Source organism: Sphaeramia orbicularis, chromosome 3 (genome assembly GCF_902148855.1).
Source record: "Sphaeramia orbicularis chromosome 3, fSphaOr1.1, whole genome shotgun sequence".
Taxonomy (NCBI): domain Eukaryota; kingdom Metazoa; phylum Chordata; class Actinopteri; order Kurtiformes; family Apogonidae; genus Sphaeramia; species Sphaeramia orbicularis.
In genome coordinates, this window is record NC_043959.1 from 43695011 (window position 1) to 43722431 (window position 27421).

The window sequence follows — 27421 nt, forward strand, 5'->3', positions numbered from 1 at the left end:
TTAAATTCTAGCCACCAGCTAAAATTTGCACATTATAAACAAAAGAAAATTACAAAACTAGCATCCGTCTCCCAAGTGTGCCTAAAACGCACTATTTCTTCCATTTGATATGTATGATTAGGGCTGACCTTGATTTACGAAAATAAAATCAAATTAGAGCAGAAAAATAAATCAATATATAATATTTAATAGTTTGATTTATAGGTGTGCATTTTTGGCACACTTGGTGACAGATGCTAGTATTTTTGAACATTGGACCTAGCGCCAAAAATAAAAATGCAAATTAACCAAAGTTGGAGTTAATCATTGACATATGCCAGGATGTAAAAATCAAATAATATGGGATCCACTTTTTATGTAGTATATTGAAAAAAAATAATTTTTTGTTTTTTGCATCAAAAAATGGTTTGTTTATATTACAAACACGGCATTTAAAGGGTGAAAAAATGTGACAATTATAGAGTATTTGGTATTTTTATTTACGGCTCAAGTTGATGAAATAGAAAAAAGTGTAAAAGAGCAAACTGTAAGAAAAATTTTTTGACATTATTCCACAAGTGTGCCAAAAAGGCACACTTGGTGCTTAGTAAGGGCCTTGGTGGATGGGATGCCAGAGGGTTAATGAAACATTTCAGATCAGTAGAAGCTTTTGATTGCTGGTGGTTGTTCAGGTCTTTGAGGGTTAAATATAACACACTTTATTTTTAGGATAAGAATTATTCACTTTTAACTGAGTAAAAAGTAAAGTGTTTAAACGAAGTATAAAAAATCCTAACAAATCAGCAGGCCAAATAATACTAATAATAATAGTTATAACAATAATAATAATAATCAGAAGAAGAAGAACAATTCAAACAATGCTGTTTTAGTTGTCTTTGCCTGTTTATTTGAACAAACTCAGAGAATCAACTCAATCAGGGAAAATATTTCACAAAGACAATAAATTAATATGAATGACACATGACAAAAACAAATAGTAGGTTTGGTCAGCACTGACAGATTTGTCTCCCACAGCCATGCAAAATTATAGCCCAGACACTCTTAACTTAACCATAAGGTCATACTCAAGTCAGATCTACATTACACTGCACTCTGTTTTCATTGTATATTAATATTGCTGACAGGCACAACAATATCACAACTGAACTGCCTGTGTGTTTGTGTGTTTAAATACATGTTGATGAATGAAATCCATACGCTCAGTCACAATGTGGAAAGGTGCATGAACTAACTTTAGATGTTGTTCTTCATTATATACCATTGAAATCTTTATTACCAACAAAGTGAAAAAGTGATACAAATATTAAAGGCAATGACCCAATAGTGAAATATCATCCCGATGACTGTTCAAATGTCTTTGCAAGTGTGAAGCAGACACTCGACAGTTAACAGTGTGTGTGACCTTAAATATTTTAAAAATGTAAAAAGAAATCCTATCAGCTGACCTTAGTTATTAGAGGAAAATGTCTGTTTTTTCTGATAATACAGAAAAGGGATTAAAATCTACAGTTATAACAATCTATCGTCAGATGACAAATGTTGAAGTGCCACATTTTTAATAAGATGTGATCCATGAGTTTTGATGTCCAGGTTTAGGCAGCTGTTGGAGCAGCATGGTGTCTCTGAATCTGCTTCAGTCCATCACTAAGATGACATCTTCTTCTCCATGCTGAAAGATTACAGACACAGACATACATAAACTTCTTTTGTTTTACTACATAAGCGGCATTTTATGTTTTTTCATAGTTTTTAAACTTAGCTCTTTTTTCCTGAATTCCAACAATAAGTAAATGTTGGCTGACAGTCTCTGATCTATACAGTGGAATAACTTATCAATCAAGGTGTGACAGAAAAATCCAATAATCAATTTCCAGACATGAGAGTTAAATAAGCGCCAGTCTCAGAAAAACAACAAACCAAATCTGTTGTTTGATACTGTAGAAGCATCGTGGATTCAGTGGACAGTGACCAACTACTTCTGTACATATGAATAGTTAACAAATAGCAACAATTATACATGAATCTAAACACAATTCTGATTATGTTTAATTTTTGCAATTAGATCCAAAATTCAACACAAAAATCAACAATTTGGATTTTTCTATAATTAGACAACTGTAGAAAATGATACACAGCCTCCACTGTGGGGGAAACACAACAGATGAAATCCGTTTTGATAAATGATGTTACAGACATTACTGTTTAATGACACAAAGCCCATTCACCTTGATAATTAAAAAAAGAAGAGTAAAAGTATGTCTTACTTGTATTTGATGAGACGACTTGCTTGGACTAACTGAGCTGACTCATTGGTCAAATGGCATGCAAACAGCAACCAGTTGCGGGGCTGCACTTTGTAGGCAAACCTCATGAAGAGCAGTGAGTAGCAGCACAGAGCTGAGAGGAGAGACAAAAGAATTCTTTACAGCCCTGCCGTCCAATATGATATTTACTAGACACTTCCTACTCTTACATAAACATGTAGTATAAGTATGTCACCTAGACTTATTGTCGACAAACAAGTGTGACCTAGAAAACTGAGACATAGCACCAAAGTGGTAGAAAAGAAATATATCTTTACAGAATCTATTTCAAATAATGTACAGGACACAATTCTAACACTTATAATGTGAAGTACAGCAGAAAAAGGTAAACATTATGTACATCTAAGTTTATCAGTGCATACTATGGGTCTGTGTGTCTTACCAAAGGTCATTCTGCCACTGATAATCTCAGGGCTCTTCTTCATGTCTGAGATGGCTGCAATAGGAAGTCCCCAGTTTGCCACAGGACCCCAGAAATGCTGCATAAAAACCATCACAAAGCAATCAATTAATTACACTGAGGCATGAGATGGCCATAGAAAACAATGAGAAAGGTAGACAGCAAGCACACAATTGTCAAAATACAAATAAATAATAATATAAATTCTATTATATCAAAACTATTTATATGAAAATATGACTACACTTAAGGAAATGAAACGCAAATACATCCAGTATGGCATTAACAGATACTCCAACACACAGCACCGTCAAATACAGTAGAACTGAGATAAAACAAAGAGACTGTCATGAATGAGGACAGATTTACTCACAAAAAAACAGAACTGGATTGACTGACAAAAGGTGACTACTTACAGTGCTGTGGGATGTTTTCATATCCAGACCAACATAGAAGAGAAGGAGGGACACATAAATAAGTTATGTTCTTTGAGAGATACTGTAAATTGGGTTACAGATCTGTTACTGACAATAATAAAAATCATGAGATGACATATCTGAAAAATTTTGAGAACCCTGATGAAGAAAATGTAGCCTCTTCTGTCTTCACATCACATCAGTGTTTGTAATAACGGACAGTGTTAGAGTGAAGTATTGTTAAAGTTTAACTTGCCCACACTCAGCTCACTTCCATATTATCCACAATACCTGCTTGAAAAATGAATGATTTCTGAATTTATGATGTGTACTATGAACCTTCTCATCTTCTCAAGTGTGATATGTTACATATTTTTATTTGCAGTTCAAGACAGTGAGACATTGTTCAAGTAGGGGAATGAAAAATGTACCACTGCAGCTAAACTTTGTTTGCGAAGATGTAAAGAATAATTTTCATGTAATCTTTCATTTAACCAGCAATCCAAAACCACATATATTTACTACCATATGATAAAGAAACGCATCGAATTCTCTCAGAAGGCTTACTTTTTCAGTCATCATTCACAATATTCAATTAGATCAGATAGTTGCAATTCTATTCATCACTCACACTCACATCTACTGTCCATTTTATTTCTGTATTTCCAGCAGATTAGAGTACCTTAAAAATGCAACCACCTTAAAGACCAGATGACGCATGTAAACATATTAACATGCGTCATCTGATTATGATTTTGCAGGTAAATATTGTCATATGAGACTAATCTGTGACAAGTGCACACATTTCACAAGAGCGTCATGTACACATTAACGAATCTCCTGACATGTCAACAAATAAAAGCGAAGGGCCATCATTCACCTTCACAAATTAATTTAGAGGTAAAATTCAACACTAAGTGTAACGTGATATTATTCGCAGGTAGCTCAAAATAGAATACAAACGAACTTAAGCAGACTAAGGAGCTCTTAGAGTTGGACAACATCTACAGAAACAAGTTAGCTTCCTCAGGGCTAACTAGCTTAAAAAAATAACCGCTACTTATGTATGATCAAGCGCCATAGCACAAAACTGTTAAAAAGGCAGTGAAGCCTGGTTATATTGGTGGAATAATGTAAAATTAAACTGTGCAAACAGTTAAACATTAGGTGACAGTCGTAAACTGAGTTAGTCACCCAAAGGCCAACTTGCTTACTACAGCATGTTTGCTAATATCGAAACGTAGCGACGTGTAACACATACCTCGTCAAATAATCCCTGAATTCTTTACTCTTCAGGTGATCAATAGCTTTCCGTGCAATTGTCCCCGCCATGGTTTGTGGTGTGTCTGCTGCAGGTAAGTGGAGCACCAGTGTTAGGTTGAAGGGCGACGGATTGTTCAGTACAGAGGACGACTGGTGGTCAAATTTAGACAAAACATTACGCTTTACGGCACTGTCGTAATCTCTCCACGGTATTGGGTGTAAAGTTGTGTTTTGTCACAGTATCACCACCAGTCGGCAGTGCATCAGAGTAGATATAAGGTTCAAGTAATGGTAGGACACTTCCCTATGGTCTGAGACATTTTAGTGTGAAAATGTGAACCCTTCATTATCTCTCAAATTACCAGGGGGTCGTAAAAAAGGCAACAGACGACCACGAGTTGGTGGAGCGTCTTAAATGAAGGCTTATAACACTTAAACCCGTATACTTAGGCTTAAAGTGTCACACAGTTACAGTGCACCACCTGCCGGCTAGTTTGATAATTACGGTCATGGCTTCAAACATAGATTAAGTTGTCCGCATTCTATACACACTCTACTTTTTACTTTCTTTCTTTCTTTCTTTGCTACTTATTAATTTCAATTTCGTTTCAGTTTCTTATTTACACATCTGCTATAGTGCCACAAGCCCAAATTCAAAATGTTCTGTAACAAATGAAATCAATTAATTTAATTTTTTTTATCTTTCATAAAATTCCCGGAAAACCAGCACATTTTCCAACCCAACATCAGAGGTTCAGCTCTCATTGAAGCTAAATGGGCTTTAAAATGGCTTTTGTGTTTTCTGAGAAAACAGCCAGTGACACCTGCTCCGTGTCCTGTGGCTGTCCTGTTTTAGACTTGGAGTCCGATCTGTGTGCTGTATTTCTATGTCCAGCTCGTGAACATGCTCAGTCGCGCTCACATGCGCGTTCCTTTCTGTCCGCGTGCCCGTGGATTACGGAGTGTCTCCACCGTGAGGGTTGCCAGCGTGAAGTGAAAATGCCATCAAAAATCATCTTTGAAGACGAATGTCAAGCCATGGAAGAAGAAGTGGACACCGGGTCGGACGTTAAAGTTGTGAAGGTGAGTAGATTCGGACGGTTTTACTTTGAATTCACTGAAAAAGTCGGTACGTCTGTTCCGACTTCTGCCATTTTAACAACATGTGGCGGAGCCTGGGGCTAACCGGCTAGCTAACTGTTTACACACACATGTTAATTGTCAACAAAATGGTATATACATATCCACAGTGACTGTATCAATAAACGATAATCAGTATAATGTATTGACTTAGACAGTGAACGTTAATATCTGCTGGTTTTAGGATCCATTGTTAACCTAGCTAGCTATGTAGCTTAGCTTATATATCACGTGGCATGCCCATGTGTTGTTAGATGTGCAAGTAAGACTGATCAATGCGTGGAAACTGTATTTGAGTAAAACGTACATCAATGTATAAAGACGGACATGTCTCAGGTGCATGTATTATAGTTATATACCTGAATTATGATTGTACTCAGGGCGCCACGTGATGACGTTTATCCAGCTGATCTGGTCAGCTGTTGAATACAAACAGAAAACAGAACTCACAACATGAGTTCATGATACAACTTTACCAGAATGGCAGGAATGTTTGTAATACTAGTTTTATTTGTAGTTCATCAGTTTGATAAATCCCATGGTCAACTTAAAGTAGGAATTTAATTGTTTATGTTAAAAGGCCAAGAATGCACAAACAGGCCTAGTTGCTACTACTTTCATTACAACAGCTAACAGTGCACTCATAAATGTTAATATAATGTTACATATGATATGTAAGGTTACAAGAATCAGTATAAGTTTTTAAGTGGTAGTTCAATAAGAGTAAAATAACGTATTTTGATGACTAAATACTGATGTGCAGAAATTAGTTAATAGTCAAAGCTGTAAGCACAGTGAACATCTTTATGTAAGAGATGACTAATTTTGATATAGGGTTGGAGGAAATTTGCGTTGTACTCCATGGAGACAAGTTATTACAGTGCTGTAAAAGTGTTTTGTTTATTTTAAATACATGGTGATTATGATTCAACCACTCCTTAGTTGGTCAGATTTTTTTCTTCCTCTTCTTATTATTGTCCATTTTGTTGTTGTTGTTATTATGCTTTTGGGTGGAAGAAACATATTAATGATGATGTCACGACTTATCAACTTGAGTCAGATTGATTATTCAACTTTTGATGTAAGTGTCTTTCATTCTGTAAGTTCAGACTAAATTATTTTAAGCTAACATAGAAATCTGGTTTAATTTGAAATAGAATTGTACAAATACTTCGGTTGTTAGTATTTAACTTTATTGAAATATTTCCTTCACTGTGTGTTTAAAATTTAGAATAAGATCAAGGAGGGCAAGAAGCTGAAGAAGAAGAAGCAGTCGGAGGATGTAACAGAGCAGGAAGACCCAGACTGTGAACCTCCAGCGCCAAAGAAGAAAAAGAAAAAGGACAAGCTAACAGCGGACCAAGTAAACGGACACATGGATGAGGCAGCAGATGTGAATGGAAACATTAAGAATGATGAAACACCAAAGCAGAAAAAGAAGAAGGACACAGAGGTCAGTGCTTTGTATGAGGAAGGCAGTGATTGACGTTATAATTGTTGTTATTGTTGTTATTGTCATAGTAGTGTTTCTTTGACTGTGAAAGTCAAATTTAGCTTTTGTCTGCCCATAGTGTAACCCTGTCTACAAACTTCATTTGTGTTTTTAGAAAAAAGAGAAAAAACAAAAAAAAGCAATTGCTGGGGAAGCAACCAACGGACATTCCTACCCAAACACCCCGGACCAGACACCGTCCCAATCTAGTGAAGACTCAGCCAGTGACAGCGAAAAAGAACCAGTAAGTCTCACACAGAGAGCAGGGCTGCATAATTAATCGAATCAGAATCGTAATATTTATCAGCCTGTGCCATTATATAATCTATTAATGATCCAGATTTTGTTTTTTCTAATTTCAGAAATATGAGATACAAAGTAAACAATGATATTTAGCAGGGAGTATTAGTGTGTTTAACATGCAAAATGGATGTTGCTTATTTTTGGTAGTTTTTTTAATGCTATCTAAAGGTTATGTGTTTTTGGGGAAAAAATATCAAGGTAAATGTCTATGCTGTACCTTGTCTTTGATAACCAAGCAAATAAACTCTATTTGAAATGGCAATCACAAATCATAATATTTCTCACTACAGTTACAAGATGACTTAGAGTTGTAATTTGTCCAACAAAAAGTAACTGGCCACACAAGCAGTGATATTAAAATCTCTTTTCAACAAGTGACTAATACTTGATTTAAGGTGCTTGTAATTATGGCCTACTGATAAGACAAAAACATTTTCATCCTCTCAGTGTAATAATAGATATACTACTATGTCTTCAAACACAGGAAAAACATGCAGTAAGAGAAAATAAATGTACTGAGTTTTTTATTTTTGAAATAAAAATGTAACTTGAAGGCATCATTTCATCCATGCACTGCCTTAGGAGATTTTCTCACCAAATTCAAAATATATCTCCTTATAGTGCGTCACGTGTCACATTTATTTCCTCTATTTGACAAGCTGTTAGATCTCTCCATATTAAATTAAAATGTAATATTGTTACCAACATATATTGTATTGCATTCCCCTTTTGAGATTGTTTCCGTGGCCCAACCCCAGCTGTAATAGATTCTGTAAGTAATAAATAAGAGGCTATAGTGACTGAGGTTAATTGAAATGCTGTTGGTATCCTGAGTCACTATGTACAAAGCACAGATAGTGCTTATTGTGTGTTCATGCCTGAACTGAAACAAATTTCTTGCAAAGTACAGTTTCATACAAAGTCAGTGCAAACATGAAATGCACACAGTGGCACTCAGCAAATGGAATACACCCAAACATGCATCTGTGAGTGAAAAATTCCCTTGGAGATTTGTTTTGCTTATCAGAGTTAAGATTCTCCAAGTCCAAGAGTCTGTGATGGACAGTTAGGTTTTTGTAGAAAATGGTGACTAGGGTGTTTACAGTGTCATAACATCACTAATCTGACATAAAGCGGTGAGTAAGTAAGTAATAAGAAGCTAAAGTTGTCTTTGAGTTTGGTGGGAACTCAGTGATAGCACTAGCCGTGAAAGGAAATATCAGTTTAACAGCTGCATGTACAGACTCTGTTTGTTTTGTGTTTTTATTTGTTTAGGAATTAACACCAGAGCAGAAGGAAGGAGCTTTCTCCAACTTCAGGATCTCCCCAGGCACAATTGCTAAACTACAAGGTAAACATTACAACATCAGCACGCATGAGTATCTTTCTTGTTCATTCTTTCCTCTCAGGATTAATTTTAGTTTTATTTCGGTGTGTTGTTTTTATCACCACAAAACCAGGGAAGAGAAAGGTGACACAGAGCCCATGCCACCTTTCCTTCTTGCCTGTGGTGCATCTTGCATGATATGAGGAACAAAATCACTTTTGCATATCAGTCCTGACTGAACAGCAATAAATAAAGTTCCTGCCAGGTTATTCACTCACCACGGGTCATAGCATTGCATCATTGTGCCTGAAAATGAGTGAAATGTAACAGATACACCTAGATGTTGTTTATCCATGGCTGCTGATTGGAGCCGGAGCCAATAAATACGTGACTACTGCACATTCATCTCACCTGGGAGTGAATGCTGATTGTTGCTGGCTGTACCTTTTCACACCGAAGACAAAGGCCAGATGTCAGTGTGTTTTTTGCCATGCAGTGTGAAATGAGTACCAGACTCTTTGTCACCACCCTGGCTGGAGGCCAACAGTGCTTTGGTAGATGTCCAATTACTGACATGCAACTGGTCTGACTTATTTTGATCAGACATGTGGAAAAATTAGTTTTAAGATGTAAATGTTTTGTGCCGAAAGGGTTAACAGTGAGATTCTGAGCTGCTGAGTTTCTTTAGGGCATATTAAATTACAAATCCTGTTGTCCCATTTTTTTCCCCTCCATCCCTTGCTCACTGTCACCTCTCTTTCTCTTTGTCTCACTCTCAGCTCGGGGAGTCTCCTACCTGTTTGACATTCAGGTGAAGACATTTAATCCTGTGTATGACGGGGAGGATGTAATTGCCCAAGCCCGAACAGGAACAGGGAAAACTTTCTCCTTTGCCATCCCGTTGGTGGAGAAGCTCCAGAAGGCTCAAGGGGAAATAATAAGAGGTCGTGCTCCAAAGGTACAGATGCACAGCAATTACTGTAAACAGCATCAGTCACAGGCCCAGAATCAGCCTCTGTCAGAATATATCTGTATGTCTAAGTGTTTTTTCTGTCTGTAGGTTTTGGTGTTGGCCCCAACCAGAGAGTTAGCCATCCAGGTCGCAAAGGACTTTAAAGACATCGCCAAGAGAGTGTCTATTGCCTGTTTCTATGGTGGCAGCTCATACAATCCACAGAGTACGTGTCACACACGCAAACCTAAGCAGCTCTTTCATGGAAATATTTTCTTCATTATGTAAATTGAACTTTTTGCAGAAAAGCTTTTTGGTGTTGTTGACGGGAATTACCTAAGCACATGTTAAAAAAAAAAAAAAACAACCTTAAATTGATCGTAGAATTTTCAATCTCAGTTTTTTGTTTTCCAAATGTGATTTACAGCTGCTCTTGACTAAATTTTCTTAACATTTTGCTATGATATTCACTAGACTAATGTCTGTCCATCTTTCCCTCTTTAGTTGATGCCATCCGTAACGGTATTGATATTTTGGTTGGAACCCCTGGCCGTATCAAAGACCATCTCCAGAACAATAAACTGGACCTTTCTAAGGTCAAACATGTTGTACTGGATGAAGTTGACCAAATGCTGGACATGGGATTTGCAGAGCAGGTTGAAGAGATTCTGGCTACATCTTATAACAGAGGTAAAGTGAATCTTTGTTGACTTGAAATTAAAATTTAACAATAAGTATTTTCTGTCCTCAGTATCTGCTCTTGTGTTTTTTGCCTGTATGCAGTAGAACTTTAGGTGTTGGGTCTGTGGAATGTGTTGTTCACAATGTAGCTGAGGAATCTGCGAAAATTGTTAAAAAAAGAAATATTAATGTCCATCATCGTGAGGATCTTTGTATTTTTCTCACATTGGTGCTAAGTGTTTGTGGACATTATCTTTCAGATGGCGACTCCAACCCACAGACTCTGCTGTTTTCAGCCACCTGCCCAGAGTGGGTCTATGATGTGGCCAAGAAATACATGAAGCCAGAGTGTAAACATGTCGACTTGATTGGCAAGAAAACTCAGAAGGCTGCAACAACTGTGGAAGTAAGTGTTTATCTGTGTGAAACAAACTGTCAGATAAGAGAGGTTTAAGATGCAATCATAGCAATCTTATTTCTCAAGGCTCAAGCAGAAATAGTTTAAGTATTTTACATTTCTACATGTTTTCTACATATTTCGCAGAAAAGTTGACATTTGTCTAAATCAGGAAAGGCCAATTGATTGATTTCTAGCAATAGCCTCTGTATTTGTTGTACAGCTTTTAGCTACTCTGATGTGGTATTTGATCGTTTATTCACTTTGTGTTGAGAGTTACTGATCTTAACTACTGAAACAGATTTAAGCTGCAGGAGGTGACTTCTGGGGAAAATACCCCCCTCCCCTTTTTTTTCTTTGTTTTTAATGCACAGCACACCTTCCCACAGCAGTTCTCTGTTCTTTGTCCATGTGAAAAGACTAAATATCATAGATATTAGAAGTATTATTGGACATAGTTTCACAGTGCTGTGGAAAGGTGAAACCTTTTATGAGCATCTGTGTTCAGTCAGAGAGTAGATCAGCAGAGTCCTGTGAAATTTTGACAATGATTATTAGTAATTGCATCTGTCTGTCACATTGCATGCCCTACCTAAAAGGTAATTGCAGAATTTTTTTAACATTATCACATTATCACTCGTAGACCTGGAAACAGCACAATAATAACTAACAAAGTTGACCTTGAACTTTAGAGTACAGTCAACTAAAGAGATAAGGTACAGAGACTGAGCAAGGCCTGATGGGTAGTGCTAAACCCTGCCTCTCCTATCATTGGGAAGTAGCTGCAGTTGTCAGGAAGCAAAATCTACACCATGGTATTCTTAATAAAAAAAACAAAGAAACCCCTCCTCTCTTCTCACCTCTATTCTCCATCCTGTCTCTCCTCTGTAGCATCTGGCCATCGCTTGTCATTGGTCGCAGCGTGCAGCCGTGATAGGTGACGTAATCCAGGTTTACAGCGGCAGCCATGGCAGAACCATCATCTTCTGTGAGACCAAGAAAGAGGCCAACGAGCTTTCCTTGAATGCATCCATCAAGCAGGTACACATGTGGATCTTCAGAAACGACTTGTTGCTTCACATTTGTTGTCAGAATAGATTACCATTAAACTGGTTTGTATTTATGAATTCCTTCATTGTGTTTTAATTCCTTTCTAAATATGCTTGCGTGTTTGTTTGCTTTCAGAGTGCACAGTCCCTTCATGGTGATATCCCTCAAAAACAGAGAGAGACGACACTGAAAGGTTTCAGGAATGGAGCCTTTGAAGTTCTGGTTGCAACCAATGTTGCAGCCCGTGGCTTGGATATCCCAGAAGTTGACCTTGTGGTCCAGTGTTCACCACCCAAGGTATGATCCATTTACAACAGTCAACAAGATTTTAAAGACTTGGAATTTTTTTATTGTACAGAGACAGTGGAGTCTCTTCTTTTAGTATGTAGATTTAATATTCTGTTTTAAAACAAGATTTGATTTGAATAAAACAGAAATTAAAGTATTAACATTTGAGTACATTAGAACAAGTGTTCTTAAAGTCATATCTCAAACACTTCTGTTTAATAAATAGAGCAGAACTGAGAAAGGTTAATTAAAAGATGAATTAACTTAACCTGGAAAATACGAACCCCACACATTTTCATTAACAGTGATGCATTGATGATAAATGTCATTTTTATTGTCTCTAAAGAGCCTCTTTGTGCTTGTATTCAGGATGTGGAGTCTTACATCCATCGCTCAGGGCGTACAGGCCGAGCAGGAAGAACTGGAGTTTGCATCTGTTTCTACCAGAGAAAAGAAGAGGACCAGCTGCGCTACGTTGAAAACAAAGCTGTAAGTGTCCGTTGCACTAAATCTTCACCCTTTCCTTGTGTTTATGGGTACACAGTTTAGTGAACACATGGGGCTCTTTGGTTCTGTGATTGTACTTGTGATGTTTTATTATTTATGAGACTAAAATGCCTTTAATGTTGTGTTAATCCAGTGCATCACATTCAGACGAGTTGGTGTTCCCACTGCCAATGATATCATCAAGTCATCAAGCAAGGACGCAGTCAGGTGGGTTTGTCTAGTGACTGTCAGTTTGAAACAGAATGAAGTCCATCGGCAACCAGTGTAAACATTGTATGTAATGTACTTTATTAATTAATGTTTTACCTGTAATTAACTATTTTTCTAACTTACCTGCTGTTCATGACTTAAATGGTGTGTTCATGAAACCAACCCCTGCTGAAGTTGTCTGGCAAACTGAAGCGGATTTCCTGTTTAGAAACATTGTAATTTTCCCATTTTCTTCCTTGATGTTTTCAGATTCTTGGACTCCGTTCCAGCTGCAGCTATTGGATACTTCAGAGAATCAGCTGAGAAGTTGATCGCAGAGAAAGGAGCAGTCGAAGCGCTGGCTGCAGCTCTGGCTCATATTTCTGGGGCTACAAGTCTAGAGCAGAGGTCACTGCTTAACTCTGACGCTGTGAGTTGTTTACATTGCTATATTAGCAATTCTGCCGTGTAACAGTAGCCGTATGTCGCCATCACATACAGCTCTACCCAACAATAGGCTTATAATGGAGTCACAGAAATGCATGATGACCACAACAGCAGGAGAGAAACTAAAACAAGGCTTGAAAAATATAAACTTGCTTAAAGTTTCCGATCAAACTTAATTATTTCATGTTTTTTTTGTTTTTGTTTTTTTTTTTTTGCACAGGGTTACACCACTCTTCAGTTGGTGTGTTCACAAGAGATGCACAATATGGGTTATGCCTGGAGAACAATCAAAGAACAGTTAGGAGAACAGATTGAGAACCACATTCACAGAATGACTTTCCTCAAAGACAAAACAGTAAGTACATATAAATGTTTACAGTAGGTGAACATATGCTGAAGTGTACAGATAAATGAAAAAATATACAATGCAAATACTACACATCACTATATTGTTGATGCATTTTTATTTTAAATGTCACTATTGTACAACATTGTAAGCTGAGCTGCTTTTTCACAAAAAAGGCCAAAGTTTCACATAAATTCAATAGTGGGCAAATCCAGCAAAAAATGGAAAATATCTATAGGTAAATGAAAAGGCAATTTGAGAACATATTTAAAAAAAAAAAAAAAAAAAACTAATTCTGCAGTATGTTATTCGAATGCAGCTACTACAGTCACACTCATAGGACACAATAAGGTTCACAAAAGTCAATGTTATATTTTTCTTGTGTTAGTTTTTATTTTTGATGGAAGTAGGCATGACTTGTTTTAAAAAGCACCACAACATCTCTTTTTTTATTTTTTAACAGGGTGTTTGTTTCGATGTCCCAGCTGACAAAGTCAAGGAGATTCAGGTAAGAGCAGCAGCAGAGAACAAGATCAATTCTGACACGCTGAAGTGACAGTCTGTGGCAGTCCTAACTCCTTCTCACCTCACTGGATTGTTCCAACAGGAGACCTGGAAGGATGGTCGCCGCTGGCAACTGACTGTCGCCACAGAACTCCCAGAGCTGGAAGAGAAGCAGTTCAGTAACCGTGGCAACAGAGGGTTCGGCAATGGTAACCGTGGCGACAGAGCAGGAGGATTCAGAGGTGGAAGGGGCCGAAGTTTCGGGGGAAATGGTGGCCGGGGAAACGGTGGCCGTGGCAACGGGTTCCGGAACGGCAGTGGGAGCTATGGCAACAACAGAGGACACAAACGCAGCTTCAGCCAAGCTTTTGATTATTGATGTGACTGATGAGACTTGCTGTCACGCTTCTGAGCTGGCACAGGCTTTCATTGGCTGTCAGTGAGAGGAATTACTGAATGGCCAAGGGGAAAAATTCACCACCATTGTTGTTCACTGGCACAACTGTTCATATAAGGCATAGTTGATGACCAAAATACGTCCTCTAATTATTACGTTAAAATATGGATCAAGATTTGTTTGAAAATAGTCTTTTTCAAAGGGTCTGAGGTCTTTTTTAGTATAAACACTTGCCACAGACGGTCATTTTATATTGTCTGATGCGTGCTTCTTTTCGATAACACATTAGCTCAAACTCCTGAAGTGATATATTCTCAAAGACTTAAATATACTTTATTAATTGTGGCATTATTAATTTACTGTACTTCAATTGGCAAAGGATTGGATAGAAAAAATCAGATACAAATCAACCTGCAGGTAAAGTTGAGCATTATGGGACAAAAAAGAAAGCATGAATATGTCATTTAATGAGTTCGTGCTAAAATGTTCTCTTTTTTTATATACTGGGTGTTTGGGGAACAGTGGCAGTAATTAGACTGTTAAACGGTCAGATTCAGTAATTACTAAATATGCCACTTATTAGGAGTACAGGTGAGGGAGGCCCACAGCACTTCAGACGGTGTCTCTGAATACACTATATCTGCTGTGCATTCATAAACCAGCAGGGGTCTCCATGAGCACAGTCTTCACAGCTGAGCTCAGTGACGGTTTGGTGCCTTTACCCTCAGCTCCTACCTCTCTCCAGACATGTTGGATGATTGCTTTGCAATTGCCTTTATTTAATACCTGTGTCTACTGCATTCATTCATTTGAATGAAGTGAATTATTCATTAAAAAGGTCAACCTGGGCTGTGTGTTCTTATTTAAGGAGTGTTCAATAACTACAATTTACAAGTAAAAATGTTGGTCTATGAGACAATACAGCAGTTAGTGTGTGAAAATCACAGATCAACTTGAGATCTGTGGCTTTAAGAGAATATGTGTGAGTGAAAATAAGTTGACGGGCAGTCGAACTGGTCAAAACACATCACACTACTGCAAGACAGTTGAGTGGTTAAAAACCCAGCAATTAGAAAATGTACAAAACTGATGCATTTTTTTTTCTGAGATTCATATGTTTATTTTAAGAATATGAATAGACTTCCTGGCAAAAAACCCAACATTCAGATTAATGTTGACATTTTTATACATAATTGCACTAATATATTTACAACAAAAGTACCAGGAAAAGGTCAGAAATTTAATTTAAATACATTTTTTTTTTAGTAACGAATGCATTTTTAGTTGAAGACTGCAGTGCAAATAAAGCATTAAATATTTCTTCACAGAGCTGATACTGTTAAGCGCTGTGCAGTGTATTTAAGTTAAAAGTGATCAACCACCTCTGGAATACAGATATTTTCAAGAAAAATTAGCAGTTTATAAACTACAATTACAATTAAACAAAACAAAACTACAAAATACAATTCTACACAGACAAATAACACCGATGTACTTAATGTCTGATAAATTTGTAATACTTTAAAGCTATGCATACTCTATTGTATTATTAATTAGGTGAACTGTTAATATATTTAGACTTCAGGCCTTATTTACTATTGCATAATGGGATGTCGATTTGTTTACACATACAGGTTAGTTTTAGTGATTATCTGACTGGGTTTATCGACTAATCGCTGTTCATAATGTGTCCGTTGACATAATGCAGGTCTTCCAGTTCCAGAACAGGACTGTCCTCTTCATCATCCTAAACAGAAAGACACACAATGTTATTAAAAAAAAACCAGAAATCAATGAATGAGTCGATGAGAAATGAACAGACCTCCCAAGATTTTGCTGATCATAATGAAAATTTAGAATGACGTCTTTTTGCTGTTACTAAACTTCTGTAGTTTTTTTGTTTTTTTCTGGGAGGCTGACATTAAGACATCTGAAATATCAAATCACTATAAAACATGCTGCTTTTTCCACACAAGATTGAAGTCAGTTCAACCATATTAGGTCTAAAACTAGTCTATAATGACATATGTCAGTGGTGTATTGTAACTATACACACCAACAAATCTGAAATCTGGAATGTTAAATATTTCCATTTTCTGCTCCTTTATGGTTTTCTGCTCCACTACGTTTCAGAGACAAATATTGTCCAGTATATTTTACCACCTCTATATTTGTCTGGCAGCTTTATTCACTTTTCATTATGGTTTTTGATCCACTTCCAGTCCAGTTAAAACTATATACATTTCCAAATGTGCTGATTTTAATGTCTGTGATAAACTGAATGATGAAGATGTTCCCTTAAGAATTAATCAAATTCCCCTTCCTCAGCATAAAGGATTGAAATAGACTTTTGGAACAAGAGAAGGAATTGACAGAAAGCTTCTGAGCTCATGAAAAGTTGAGTTTTGTGCTTCTCATTGGACAGTAACTCTACAAACCCAAGAGTTAAATCAGAAAATGAGTAAAATATACCTCATCTTTGGAAGTGCTTTTACATAATTTTACAGTTTTGTTACTCTTTGTCATATGCTATTTTGTTTTTTGGTGCTAGGCTATAGTTCCGAATGATATTTTAGTAAAACCTGTGAAGTATAATATGGGTGCTTCTATGAAACTGGTCCCTAAAAACAGGGCTAAAACTTCCAACCAGATGCTGACTAATGTTATGAAGCAAGTTTGGAAGCACTTCAGGTCTATTTTAAAAAATAAATATTTACTGAGATAAAAAAAAAAGAAACTATTTTTCAGATAAAACACATTTTTATATTAATTTGATACAGTTTTTTAATATAAAAATCCGCATGTCACATGGTAAAAAGGACACGCAAATGACACGCTACTATTTTTTTTTTTTTTACTATCTTTTTATTCTCTCAAAGATACATTTTGGGAATTGAACTATTCATCCAAGGCAGAGTGTTTCACAAAAAAGACCACTGTTGCAAAATCACTAGCGATTTATATGCGTTTAAATGGGCAGTTTCTGCATGTAATGTGAGTGGACACGATGGGTTACACTTGAAACCTGGTATGAGACTGCCGATTCATGAAAAACCTGCATGTCCGGATTAGAAAAACCACTAGGATCATCAAATTTAACACAGTGTCTTTATTTATATAAGACCATTTCAAGCCATGGTTTCCAGATCAAATGCACTGACACCAAGGTCATTTTTCATGTCCCAATTTTTGGCCCCAATATTTTATTAAAAATTCATTAATTTTGGGATGGCTCGGAGCAAGAGTATAATTTTTTTGCATTTATCTGAGGTCATCATCAGGTACATCCTCAGGGCAAATATGTCTGAATTTTTCTTTTATTATTGGGTCTAAAAAGCTGGAAAAGTGCCAGGTACCAAAATGAACCCAGTTCCATAGAAGCACCCATTTACACTAGGTAACTTTAAAAACACACAATGTTTGTACACTTGTGAGTACAACTGTCATAAATTGTTCTGTGGTTTAGAAAAAGCGCAATCAGGCAGAAAAACAGTATATTGTGTGTCTGAGAAGCTGTTTGGAGCATCTTAGTACATGTTATGACCATTGTAGCAAATGTTTCAATGTGCTTTTTTAAAGTTGCTTAGTGTATATATACTTTTTTATCTTGTGTGCTGCGTGTCCTATTTTATTATTGACTGCAGGTACAAAAATACATCTTATCTCATCTTACCTTACCTTACCTTACCTTACCTTACCTTATCTTATCTTATCTTATCTTATCTTATCTTAATATACAGTCACAGAAATGAAAGTGTCTTTTCATTCGTGAAACGGCGCCCTCTCAATCATAAATTTATCCACCTCACTCTCCTGAGACAAAACACGAATGAAATTGGCATAAAATCATGAAACAACTTCCAAACTCCTGTCAGCTTAAATCACCACAAACTGAAACTCAACATCTCACTGTTTTACAAAAGAACCATGCAGCAGCAGAGCGATTTTTCTGCCATTATGGACTGAAAGTGGTCTTGAAAAAGCCCCACAGTTTCATTTTTTTTGCTGTCTACACTATTTACTACTGAGAAGTGAATCTACTTTTGTTTAATGGCTCCATCGGAATGTATCCGTGGAGCTGCACCTCTGCTTTTTTGGATTGAAAGCAGATGTCAAAAAAAAAAAAAAAAAAAAAGCACCAGAGAGCACCAGAGATAATCATATTCATGTTCTTAAGCCTGATGTTTGACTATTTTTATCATATGATGCCGTTTCTTTTCCCTTTTTATCCTACCTTATTTGGATTAGCTATTGATCTTACTGATATTTTGTTTTCTTTTTATGACTGTTGTTAATTATTTGTATTGTAATTCTACATTTTGCTTGTTTTAGTGTTTTTTCCCAATTTTTTAAAATTTAAGCTGTGTTCATTACTGGTTAATTTTTGATACTATTGCACTTATCAGGACAAATGAATGCTCACCTAAGCCTATGTCAGACTATTACAACATTTACCATATGTTTGTGGAAGACTTTAGGCATACTGGTGGGAGGTTTGGGGGTTCTGCGCTACAGAATATACCATAGTTTTTGAACGTACATTATTATTATTATTATTATTATTATTATTATTATTATTATTATCATATGACACAAAATTGGGAATAGCAGGAGCAAATAATAACAACTGGACCAACCACAAACTTTGGGAAATGTGACTCTTCTTCTAATTCAACATATTGACAGTGTCTGACTTTGCTTACATCCTGTGCAGGACAATCCATTGTGTTATTTTTATAATTTGCATAGTTACTGATCTTTTTCATCTTTCCTTTCTATCTGTGCTGTGTGTTAGTGATACGCTTTCATAACTTGCTGCATTTTTCAGGAGCCAGCTGTTAACAGTTTTTTAGGTGTCTCCTGTTATAAATATTTTTTTCAGAAATCATCCTGTTCATACATTCAATAAAAACAGCTGACTGTACTTTAAAAACAATTATGAGTATATATCAAAGCCAGAAAAATAATATATTTGTGAGAACATAAGTAAATAGAGTAAAAAAAAAAATATTAAAAAAAAGGTCATATTTAACCCCGCCTTCGCCCCTATGTAGCTGGGATAGGCTCCAAGCGACCCCCGTGACCCTAGTGAGGATAAAGCGGGTTCAGAAAATGAATGAATGAATGAATCATATTTAACAGCCTTTTAAAGAGAACTGTAACAGTTAATTTAGGTAAATTAATGAAAATCATAAGTCATAGATCTGTATATGTGCATTTCTGAAAAAAATAAATAACTGTGTAGAGTTAGAGCACTTAACCCATAAAGACCCAGTGCTATTTTTGTGGCAGTTCCTAAATATTTTTTCTCTATATTTAACTTGTCTTAAGTGATTTATCATTATTTATTATGACAATATCCTCTGTATTTTGTCTTTTTTCAGTGAACATCAGATATATTCCTATATTTAATTTACTGGTCATGTAGATGTTCATAAAAGTGACTTTTTCAGTAAAATCTATCATTAATTGAACACAAACCCAGTGTGTTCATCTACTGTCATTTATGAAACTTCATGGGTTTTACTAGTGAATCTGACTACGGAGCCTCTGAACATCCAAATGGGTCATATCTGATGACCATGAAAAGATGACAAACTGTATTTTACACCAGTTATTTACATGTATTGATAGGATTAGTGGATCAGGAGGTATTAGACAGTTTATATCAGTAGATGGTTTTGGTCGTCAGTGGCTGTTAGAGTCTTTATGGATTAAATGTGTGTATTTTTGAAAAATCCCTTGTCTTCTTTATGATAAGTTACACCAGTGACTTTTCCTTGAAGACCTTCTTGCCGTGCTTTGTTTATGCTCATACTTTATACATCATCGTACTCATAGTTTTTGTTTACGTCTCACTGACACTGCTTTGCTTCTGTTAAATTTACATGTAGATGCATTCTAGTGTGACTGTATCATATGTAAATATGCTAATGTTGCAGAATGTGTCATTCTCGCTGGGGTTTGCGTAGCTCTGCATGTTGTCCTTGATTTAATTCAGAGTTTCCTCTTGTTTTACAAGTGCACAACTTCAGTTTACAGTGAACTGGAAAACTCGGGCCGGTGGTTCTCGAGTTTACAGCGTCTGCTCGAGCTGATGCTTAAGAACCAAAGTGTTTGAGTGTATGTAAATCTCTGGGATCTGACAGTGCTGCCAATTAAAACTGCACTATATATTGTGTATATGCATTTGAGTGTATTGTTGCTCACCTCAAGTTTTTCTTTGTAATTCTTCTCTGAGCTGCGATAGGACATGACATGGATGAAAGTGTAGACTCTGGAAACAAAGAAGCACAAATATTTAACAAAATACATGAAGAAAATAATGTACAACACAATTTCTCAGGATATATCACAAGCTTTAAGAGACGAACATATAAACCAGTATTTCCTTTCTCATACTGAGGTAGAATATTGACAACCGTGGATGTACCACTAAATTAGACTTGCAGTGTTAAACATGTATGAAGTATTTATGTATCGGTTTTGATGTGAGTCTGTGAACGTGCAAATATAGATAAAAAAAAAAAAAGAAGAAGCAAAAATAAAAGCTAAGCATTAATATGAGGTGATGGTGTGGTGGGTGCAGAATGTGCATCTGTACCTGTGATACAACATGGCAAGGAACTGGATAAGGAGAAGAATGGCAAAAGACAGCAGGAACATCAAACTGAGAGGCTCCACCTGTCAACACAATGATGACACTGACAGTTATGGCGATTACATTAACCAGATGTCTGCCAGCAGAACTGACAGGCATTCACAAATATGTCACAGTCGTCCTTTAACTACATCTCCAGCGTTGGAGCGAACATATCTAAGGCTGCCTGTCTGTGCGTCTGTCCCAACCTTGAGAACCTCTCCAGATAAAGTTCCGTTTGTATAGTATTTAGGGATTTTGATGCTGATGACGTCGTTTCCAATGGCCTGCAGGAAGAATGTAGCTACCACCCACAGGACGTTGATGATGAAATACAGGAAGACTGCCTGTGGCGAGAAGACGGGGTTTATTGGTTTTAGAACATTTAGTCAGAAGATTTAATGAGAAGTGTAAGAAAGCAAACAAAAAATATTAACATTTTGGTCCATGAAAGATCTTCACTGTCATTCATATTCACTCTGAACATCCAAACATTTATTCAAAATCTGATTAAATCCTCATAAATTGGCCTGAAATCATTAGAGAATATTTTCCTTTCACTAGTCAACCCTATGCTGAATTTTTAAGTAGATTAAACACTTTCTGTAACAGGCTTTTAGGTTGGAGTTAATGGGATTAAAGGGATATTTTTTCCTCTCGTTCTCAGTTTTACTTCATTTAACCTATATTTAACCAGGAAGAGAATACATTTTTCAGGGCAGACCTGGTAAACTAGTTGCACAAACATGACCAAAGTGTACAGAATACAATACAGACAAAAACAACAGATAAAAGTAAGGATGAGAAAGCAAAAGGAAAGTCAATATATGAAGGTTGTCTCTTCAGAATATGCAGATATCTCACCTTGTTGCGTAGAGACTTTAGTTCCCTGGTGACCTCCTCTAGATGGGCCTTAGTATCTACGATTGGTGTCAAGTAGCGATCCAGTAACTTAATCCAGAAATCATTCTCACCCTAAATACACACATAGAAAAAATTAAATAAAGCAAATAGACGCCCAAGACACCCATTCAGGTAACCAAATGTAAAATACAGTCACAATCTTCCCCTTCTGTTCTTGAGTTATTACATTAGATATTAACCAGCAGTATTCTGATGGTATATAATGCTATCACAGTGAAGTCGTCTTTTTAGCTTTTGGATAGAAGTGTCATCTTTTGTTCATTTCATCCACTTTGGTGCTACCTGGTGTATGAATTGGTGATAAAAACATATTTTCTAAAGTCATATTTCCATTCTTTACAATTTATCCTTGAGTCCAAAGGAACATTTCAGGTTAATCTAAGGAAATTCCTTGGTGTTCCTGAGTTAACTCTAAAAAACCCAAAACATAATGCCAAGGGTCATCCCAAACTCCCAAACATTCAGTCTGTGTGTGTGTTTTTTAACATATCTATATTAGTATCATCATAGTAAAGTAAAACTAAGGATTTCCAAACACTTTCCATTTTCCCCATCATGCCTCCTTCAGTCGCTGTAGTTCTACCTTTTCTTAGACTCACTTAAGTGACTATTTCTTTGTACAGAGGAATATTTTCAGCTCTCCAGCCAACCCTGACTAGTTCCTCCAAACTGTTGTGAAGGATTTACTCCTCACAGAGCTGAATCAGCATCTTACCTCGTCGAGTCTCTGCACTTGAGGGGCAGTGAGTGTTTTCTCAATGGCTAGCTTAACTCTTTTCTCCAGTCTCTTCATGTTATTGGCCTTGAGGATGTGCCGAGCCTGGGAGATTATGAAAGACAGTTACTTATTAATTTCTTGTCTTCAGAAGCTCTTATGTTGTGCTTTGATCAAATTAAAAGCTTGGGGTGTTGTATAATAAAAAAGAAGTGACTATTTCCATCCTTTTTACCTGTGTGGCCAGTGTATTCTGAAGCAATTCCAGCTGGGTTTGTTCCAGAACATCTTCAGGTCCCACGTCACTTAGCTCTCTATTAAGAGTGTCCGTTAACATTAATACCAACTCCTCACGCAGGTCATCCTCACATCTTAGACGGAGGGAGGATCTGAGAACAATAACACAAAACAACTCAGTTGCAGCTCCAATAACTTGTTCTGGTATATTTCAAGTTATGATATGTAGAATATAAACTGTCCAGCCAAAATCAAGTCACCACCTGGATTTAACAAAGAGTCCGATCAAGCGATAACACATGGATGTATTTCATGTTTAACAGTCTCTGTCATGTAAGCAGAGTAACTTATATGCATGTATTATACATGGGTGTTTCTGTGAAACTGGTCAGAACATGGGAGCTAAAAATTCAAACCAGATGTAGACTAATGTTACGAAGCAAGTTTGGAAGCATTTTGGGTCTATTTTAAAAAAAATCTTTACTGAGATAAAAGAGAAACTATTTTTCAGATAAAACACATATTTATGTTATTTTACATTAAATTTAAGACAAAAATCTGTGTAACACGGTCAAAAGGACATGAAAATTATGCACTTCTATTTTTTTAATATCTCTTTATTCTCTCACAGGTACATTTTGGGAATTGAACTAATTATGCAAGGCAGAATGTTACACAAAAATGGCCGCTGTTACAAAATCATTCGCCATTTATATGTGTTTAAATGGGCAGGTTCTGCATGTAACACAAGTGGACACAAAGGGTTACGCACAAAACCTGGAATGAGACTGAGACTCATGAAAAACCCACATGTCAGGATTAGAAAAACCACTACAATCATCAAATTGAACACAATGTCTTTATTTATAGTGGTATATAAGACCATTTACAGCCATGTTTTCCAGATCAAATGCACTGACATCTAGGTAACTTTTCATGTCCCAATTCTGGTCCTACTTTTGGCCCCAATGTTTTATTAAAAATTCATTAATTTTGGGATGGCTCAGAGCAAGAGTATAATTTTTTTTGCATTTATCTGAGGTCATCATTAGGTACACCCTGGGGGGAAATATGTCTAAATTTCTCTTTTATTATTGGGTCTAAAAAGCTAGTAAAGTGCCAGGTACCAAAATGAACCCAGTTTCATAGCAGCACCCACATATTTTATTATTTACACTAAATAATGCAAAATGCATTGGATAACATCATAATAAATGGTGATAAATCACTTTAAGAAAGGTTAAAAAGAGAGAAAAATTCATTTAGGAGCTGCCGTAAAAGTTGCACTGGGTCTTTATGGGTTAAACTGTCAAAACAAAGACCCACATGGATTTAACTAAGCATGTTTCAGTATGTTCTTTAGCCTTAACTGATGCAGAGAATAGCTTCTCAGTTCTTAACCATCACTTTACTAAAGACCATAAAGAGTAGATTGTGTTTCACTGGAAAAAAGGTCATGCGGTCTGATGAGTCCAAAGTGACACTGTTCCAGAGTGATGAGTAGATGAAATGATTACCCATCATGCCTAGGGTCTACAGTACAAGCCTGTGGGGGCAGTGTTATGGTCTGGGCTTGCTTCAGTTGGTGTTATGTGTCCAAAAAAATTATGGAGATAAATGTTTTGATGTTGCATAATGTTATCGAAATTATCAAAGCTAAAGTGGATCCACCCAAATATTTGAAATGGGGGGGGGGTTGGCCTGGCTGTGTATTTTGCTGAAAATAGTTAATAGTTACTACTGAAACTAATTTCAAACATGACAAACCTCTACTATATACATAAGTAGTCACTGCCAGCATTCATTTCAATCTGTGCTATGTTGTTATCCTCGCCTGACATGTTAATTATTTACCGTATTTGTTCTTGTAGGTTTCTCTTCATGTTTGCATAAGTCAGCTTCTTCAGAAATTCTTCTTGAACTGGCATCACCCATTCTACATGTACACAAATAACAGGACATTAAGACACAAACTTACAGCTCAGTGTGAAATATTCAGGATAAATACACATATAAAGTGCTGCTCACCACTGATGGGAAGCATCTCCATATTATCAGGGTCATTGATCATGTTGTCATCATCTTCTTCATTATCATCATCTTCGCTATCATCTTCATCATCATTGTCAATATTCTCATTAAACTTGTCGGTCAGGTTTCGTTTTTCCATGCTTTTATCTCTGCAAAGAGGCACACACTCAATTATACACATTTTGAGGCGCATCATAACCCCAAACTAGAAGTAGCCACGACTTTATGGAAAATACAAATTAAAAGATAATGCAGCAATATTAATTAGTGTGACTCATCTTTCATTGTAGACAGTATGAATATATTACATTTTTTGCCTGCTGAAATTCACTTAATTTGTAACTATACATCCATTCCTCACATTCAGATATATAATGCATTCAAGAAAAAAAAAATCACAATACTTCAAGACATTTACGGACTGGAAACACCAAGAAATGAAAGGCTTTAGGTGAAATTTTATCCCATTCTGTATGGAGTTAAGTTTTAACAGTACAGGGTCTTTGTTATCACATATTTTTTTCAATGTTTTATGTACAGAATACAGAAAATACCTAATGTGATTGAAAGCCACTTTAGGATTTTTTGTACCATACCCATCAGGTTTGTCAGTAGGAAGTTTCTTGGCGTCTTCCACAGCTGGTTCCTGTGTGACACTGGGACTGACTAGATTCTCTGGATTCGAGGCCGTCTGTTGAGATGTTCCCTGATCAGAGGTTGGGTGGGGAGGGGCTTGATTCACAAATTGGCTTGTGATCTGGTGAAGCATCTCTGTTTCCTGGGTTATCTATATAAGAAGAGGACATGGTAAGATAATTTACCTTCGTAACATGTTTCATGTGTAATATCAACAATGGGATACTTGCAACCTAACCATATGTAGAGGTGACAATGGGGTATTTATAATATAATCACATGCAAACAAACCCTAATCAAGTTTTGCTTGGGGGCTGCCTTGGTCCCCCTGTGAAGTGTAAGGTATACTCAGTGCCAATGAAAACGCAACACTTGAAGATTCTTATATTTTTTTAAATCGATGAGGATTTTTATTCCATAAGCTCTTTGGAATTAATCATAGGCCATTTCTATACAGTAAAAATAAAAAATCACATCCAAATTTGTTGGCAAAAAATAAGGATAAAGAAAGAAACTCAAGGACCCCCAAAACCAAAAGTCACAAAGCGGTCCCGGAGGTGCTGCAGCTCAATGTAGCGATCCTGCTGTGGCGTGGTCACACGTGCTCGTCCAGGGCGAAGTCTGTCTGCAGTTGAGCCAGTTTCTTCATGCCTCTATTGCATCCTGACTATGGTGGACACATTGCATCCAAAACAGCACGCCACCTGCTGAGCAGAGATTCCGGCCTCCAGGAGCCCCATAGCATGGCACCTTTGGTCACGTGTCAGTCTAGGCATCGCTGAATTATTGCAAATGATTTTGGTGCTTTTCAGCTTGCCTTTATATAAAGAACATGACCACTCCTTAACTGACCACAATTCCTTAAGTTGAGCAGTTCATTGCTGAGCAATGAGAAAAACAAGTCTTATGAATGCAGACAATAGCATGACAATAGCTCAACCCGTCTCAGGTTGTTAAGAAATTGTCTGGGATTATTTTATACAGGTGAAACTTAAACATATTGATGCAGCTCAGGAACAATAAAACACATCCAAGTGTTGTGTTTTCATTGGCACTGAGTATATAAATAATGTCCTCTAGAGATCATATAGACAAGGTAAATATTACAAAGAATGTGAGTTAATGTATGGGTTCCAGATGTTTGGACTAAGGAATTCACAAGGAGATGTTGGGACCTTCATTCATTCATTCATTCATTCATTCATTCATTCATTCATGTTGTTTTCAGCCTCTCTCATGACAATACCTGTATCTTCATGTCCCAGCAACACAGTTTACAGTTTCTGTCACACATAACATTATGGTTCTTCTTTGCTTCTCCCTCTCCCCTGACAGGCAGAAAAAAAGGTTAAGGTTAGAAAAAGAAAAAGAAGGTTATTGAATTGGAAACACGATTGGGCATAATCAAAGCGGATTTCATTCTACCTTTTATCGGCCAGAAAAGTGCATAACGTGTTATTGAAAATATGGCAGAAAATGGGCTGATGAAAAGATTTGGTCAGTCACTTTTTGTATCTATCCAGTGTAATCATGGTCATCATGCCAATGTGATGGATGCAAGCTAGCTTTGGAGAGCAGATTCCACATACAACTCTTTCAAAGCATTCTTGTGTTATTTGGGTTGTATAAGCCATCAATGCTGCCTGTTATTTTGCTGCAATTTTACTGCCACACAACTCCCTTGAATGCTGCATTGACACAAGCTGCTACTGCTGCTGCTCTTAAAGAATTTCAAACGCTTCATGTCCACACCCGCATCCAGGCCTGGAGTGGCTAATCGGGAGATTCAGGAGGATTCTTGATGGATCGGCTCAT

The 27421-nt window shown here is 36.7% G+C and overlaps 3 protein-coding genes across 5 annotated transcripts in view; 1 reads left to right on the forward strand and 2 right to left on the reverse strand.

The window, feature by feature from the left end:
* Positions 1 to 861: 861 nt before the first annotated feature.
* On the reverse strand, positions 862 to 4585 carry mpc1 (mitochondrial pyruvate carrier 1). 2 transcript variants are annotated; one of them, XM_030162968.1, is made up of 5 exons: positions 4402 to 4582; positions 3141 to 3144; positions 2707 to 2803; positions 2265 to 2397; positions 862 to 1669 (listed from the first exon to the last, which is right to left on the reverse strand). In XM_030162968.1, the coding sequence occupies exons 1-5, from the start codon at positions 4470 to 4472 to the stop codon at positions 1645 to 1647; spliced, it is 330 nt and encodes a 109-aa protein (XP_030018828.1). In that variant the 5' UTR covers positions 4473 to 4582; the 3' UTR covers positions 862 to 1644. The 2 variants fall into 2 exon arrangements, with proteins under 2 accessions (XP_030018828.1, XP_030018834.1); XM_030162974.1 differs by lacking the exon at positions 3141 to 3144 and having other exon boundaries at positions 4398 to 4585.
* Positions 4586 to 5327: 742 nt separating this feature from the next.
* ddx21 (DEAD (Asp-Glu-Ala-Asp) box helicase 21) lies at positions 5328 to 15271 on the forward strand. Of its 2 annotated transcripts, none has more exons than XM_030126743.1 (16): positions 5328 to 5486; positions 6775 to 6996; positions 7151 to 7279; positions 8614 to 8689; positions 9445 to 9623; positions 9726 to 9843; positions 10122 to 10307; positions 10559 to 10704; positions 11587 to 11736; positions 11881 to 12042; positions 12403 to 12522; positions 12674 to 12747; positions 13000 to 13159; positions 13397 to 13531; positions 13986 to 14030; positions 14130 to 15271. In XM_030126743.1, exons 1-16 carry the CDS (start codon positions 5403 to 5405, stop codon positions 14403 to 14405), a joined length of 2262 nt encoding a protein of 753 aa, XP_029982603.1. In that variant the 5' UTR covers positions 5328 to 5402; the 3' UTR covers positions 14406 to 15271. The 2 variants fall into 2 exon arrangements, with proteins under 2 accessions (XP_029982603.1, XP_029982609.1); XM_030126749.1 differs by having other exon boundaries at positions 5329 to 5486; positions 6781 to 6996.
* Positions 15272 to 16092: 821 nt separating this feature from the next.
* Positions 16093 to 27421, reverse strand: part of chs1 (chitin synthase 1) — a 57038-nt gene continuing 45709 nt past the window's right edge. The window contains exons 24-35 of the mRNA XM_030131202.1: positions 26853 to 26934; positions 25567 to 25757; positions 24968 to 25119; positions 24794 to 24875; positions 22938 to 23091; positions 22703 to 22807; positions 21928 to 22038; positions 21273 to 21410; positions 21028 to 21107; positions 20464 to 20700; positions 18233 to 18236; positions 16093 to 16170 (exon numbers count right to left, since the gene is read on the reverse strand). Of these exons, the coding sequence (XP_029987062.1) occupies positions 16093 to 16170; positions 18233 to 18236; positions 20464 to 20700; positions 21028 to 21107; positions 21273 to 21410; positions 21928 to 22038; positions 22703 to 22807; positions 22938 to 23091; positions 24794 to 24875; positions 24968 to 25119; positions 25567 to 25757; positions 26853 to 26934 (1414 nt within the window). The remainder of the gene's footprint in view (positions 16171 to 18232; positions 18237 to 20463; positions 20701 to 21027; positions 21108 to 21272; positions 21411 to 21927; positions 22039 to 22702; positions 22808 to 22937; positions 23092 to 24793; positions 24876 to 24967; positions 25120 to 25566; positions 25758 to 26852; positions 26935 to 27421) is intronic.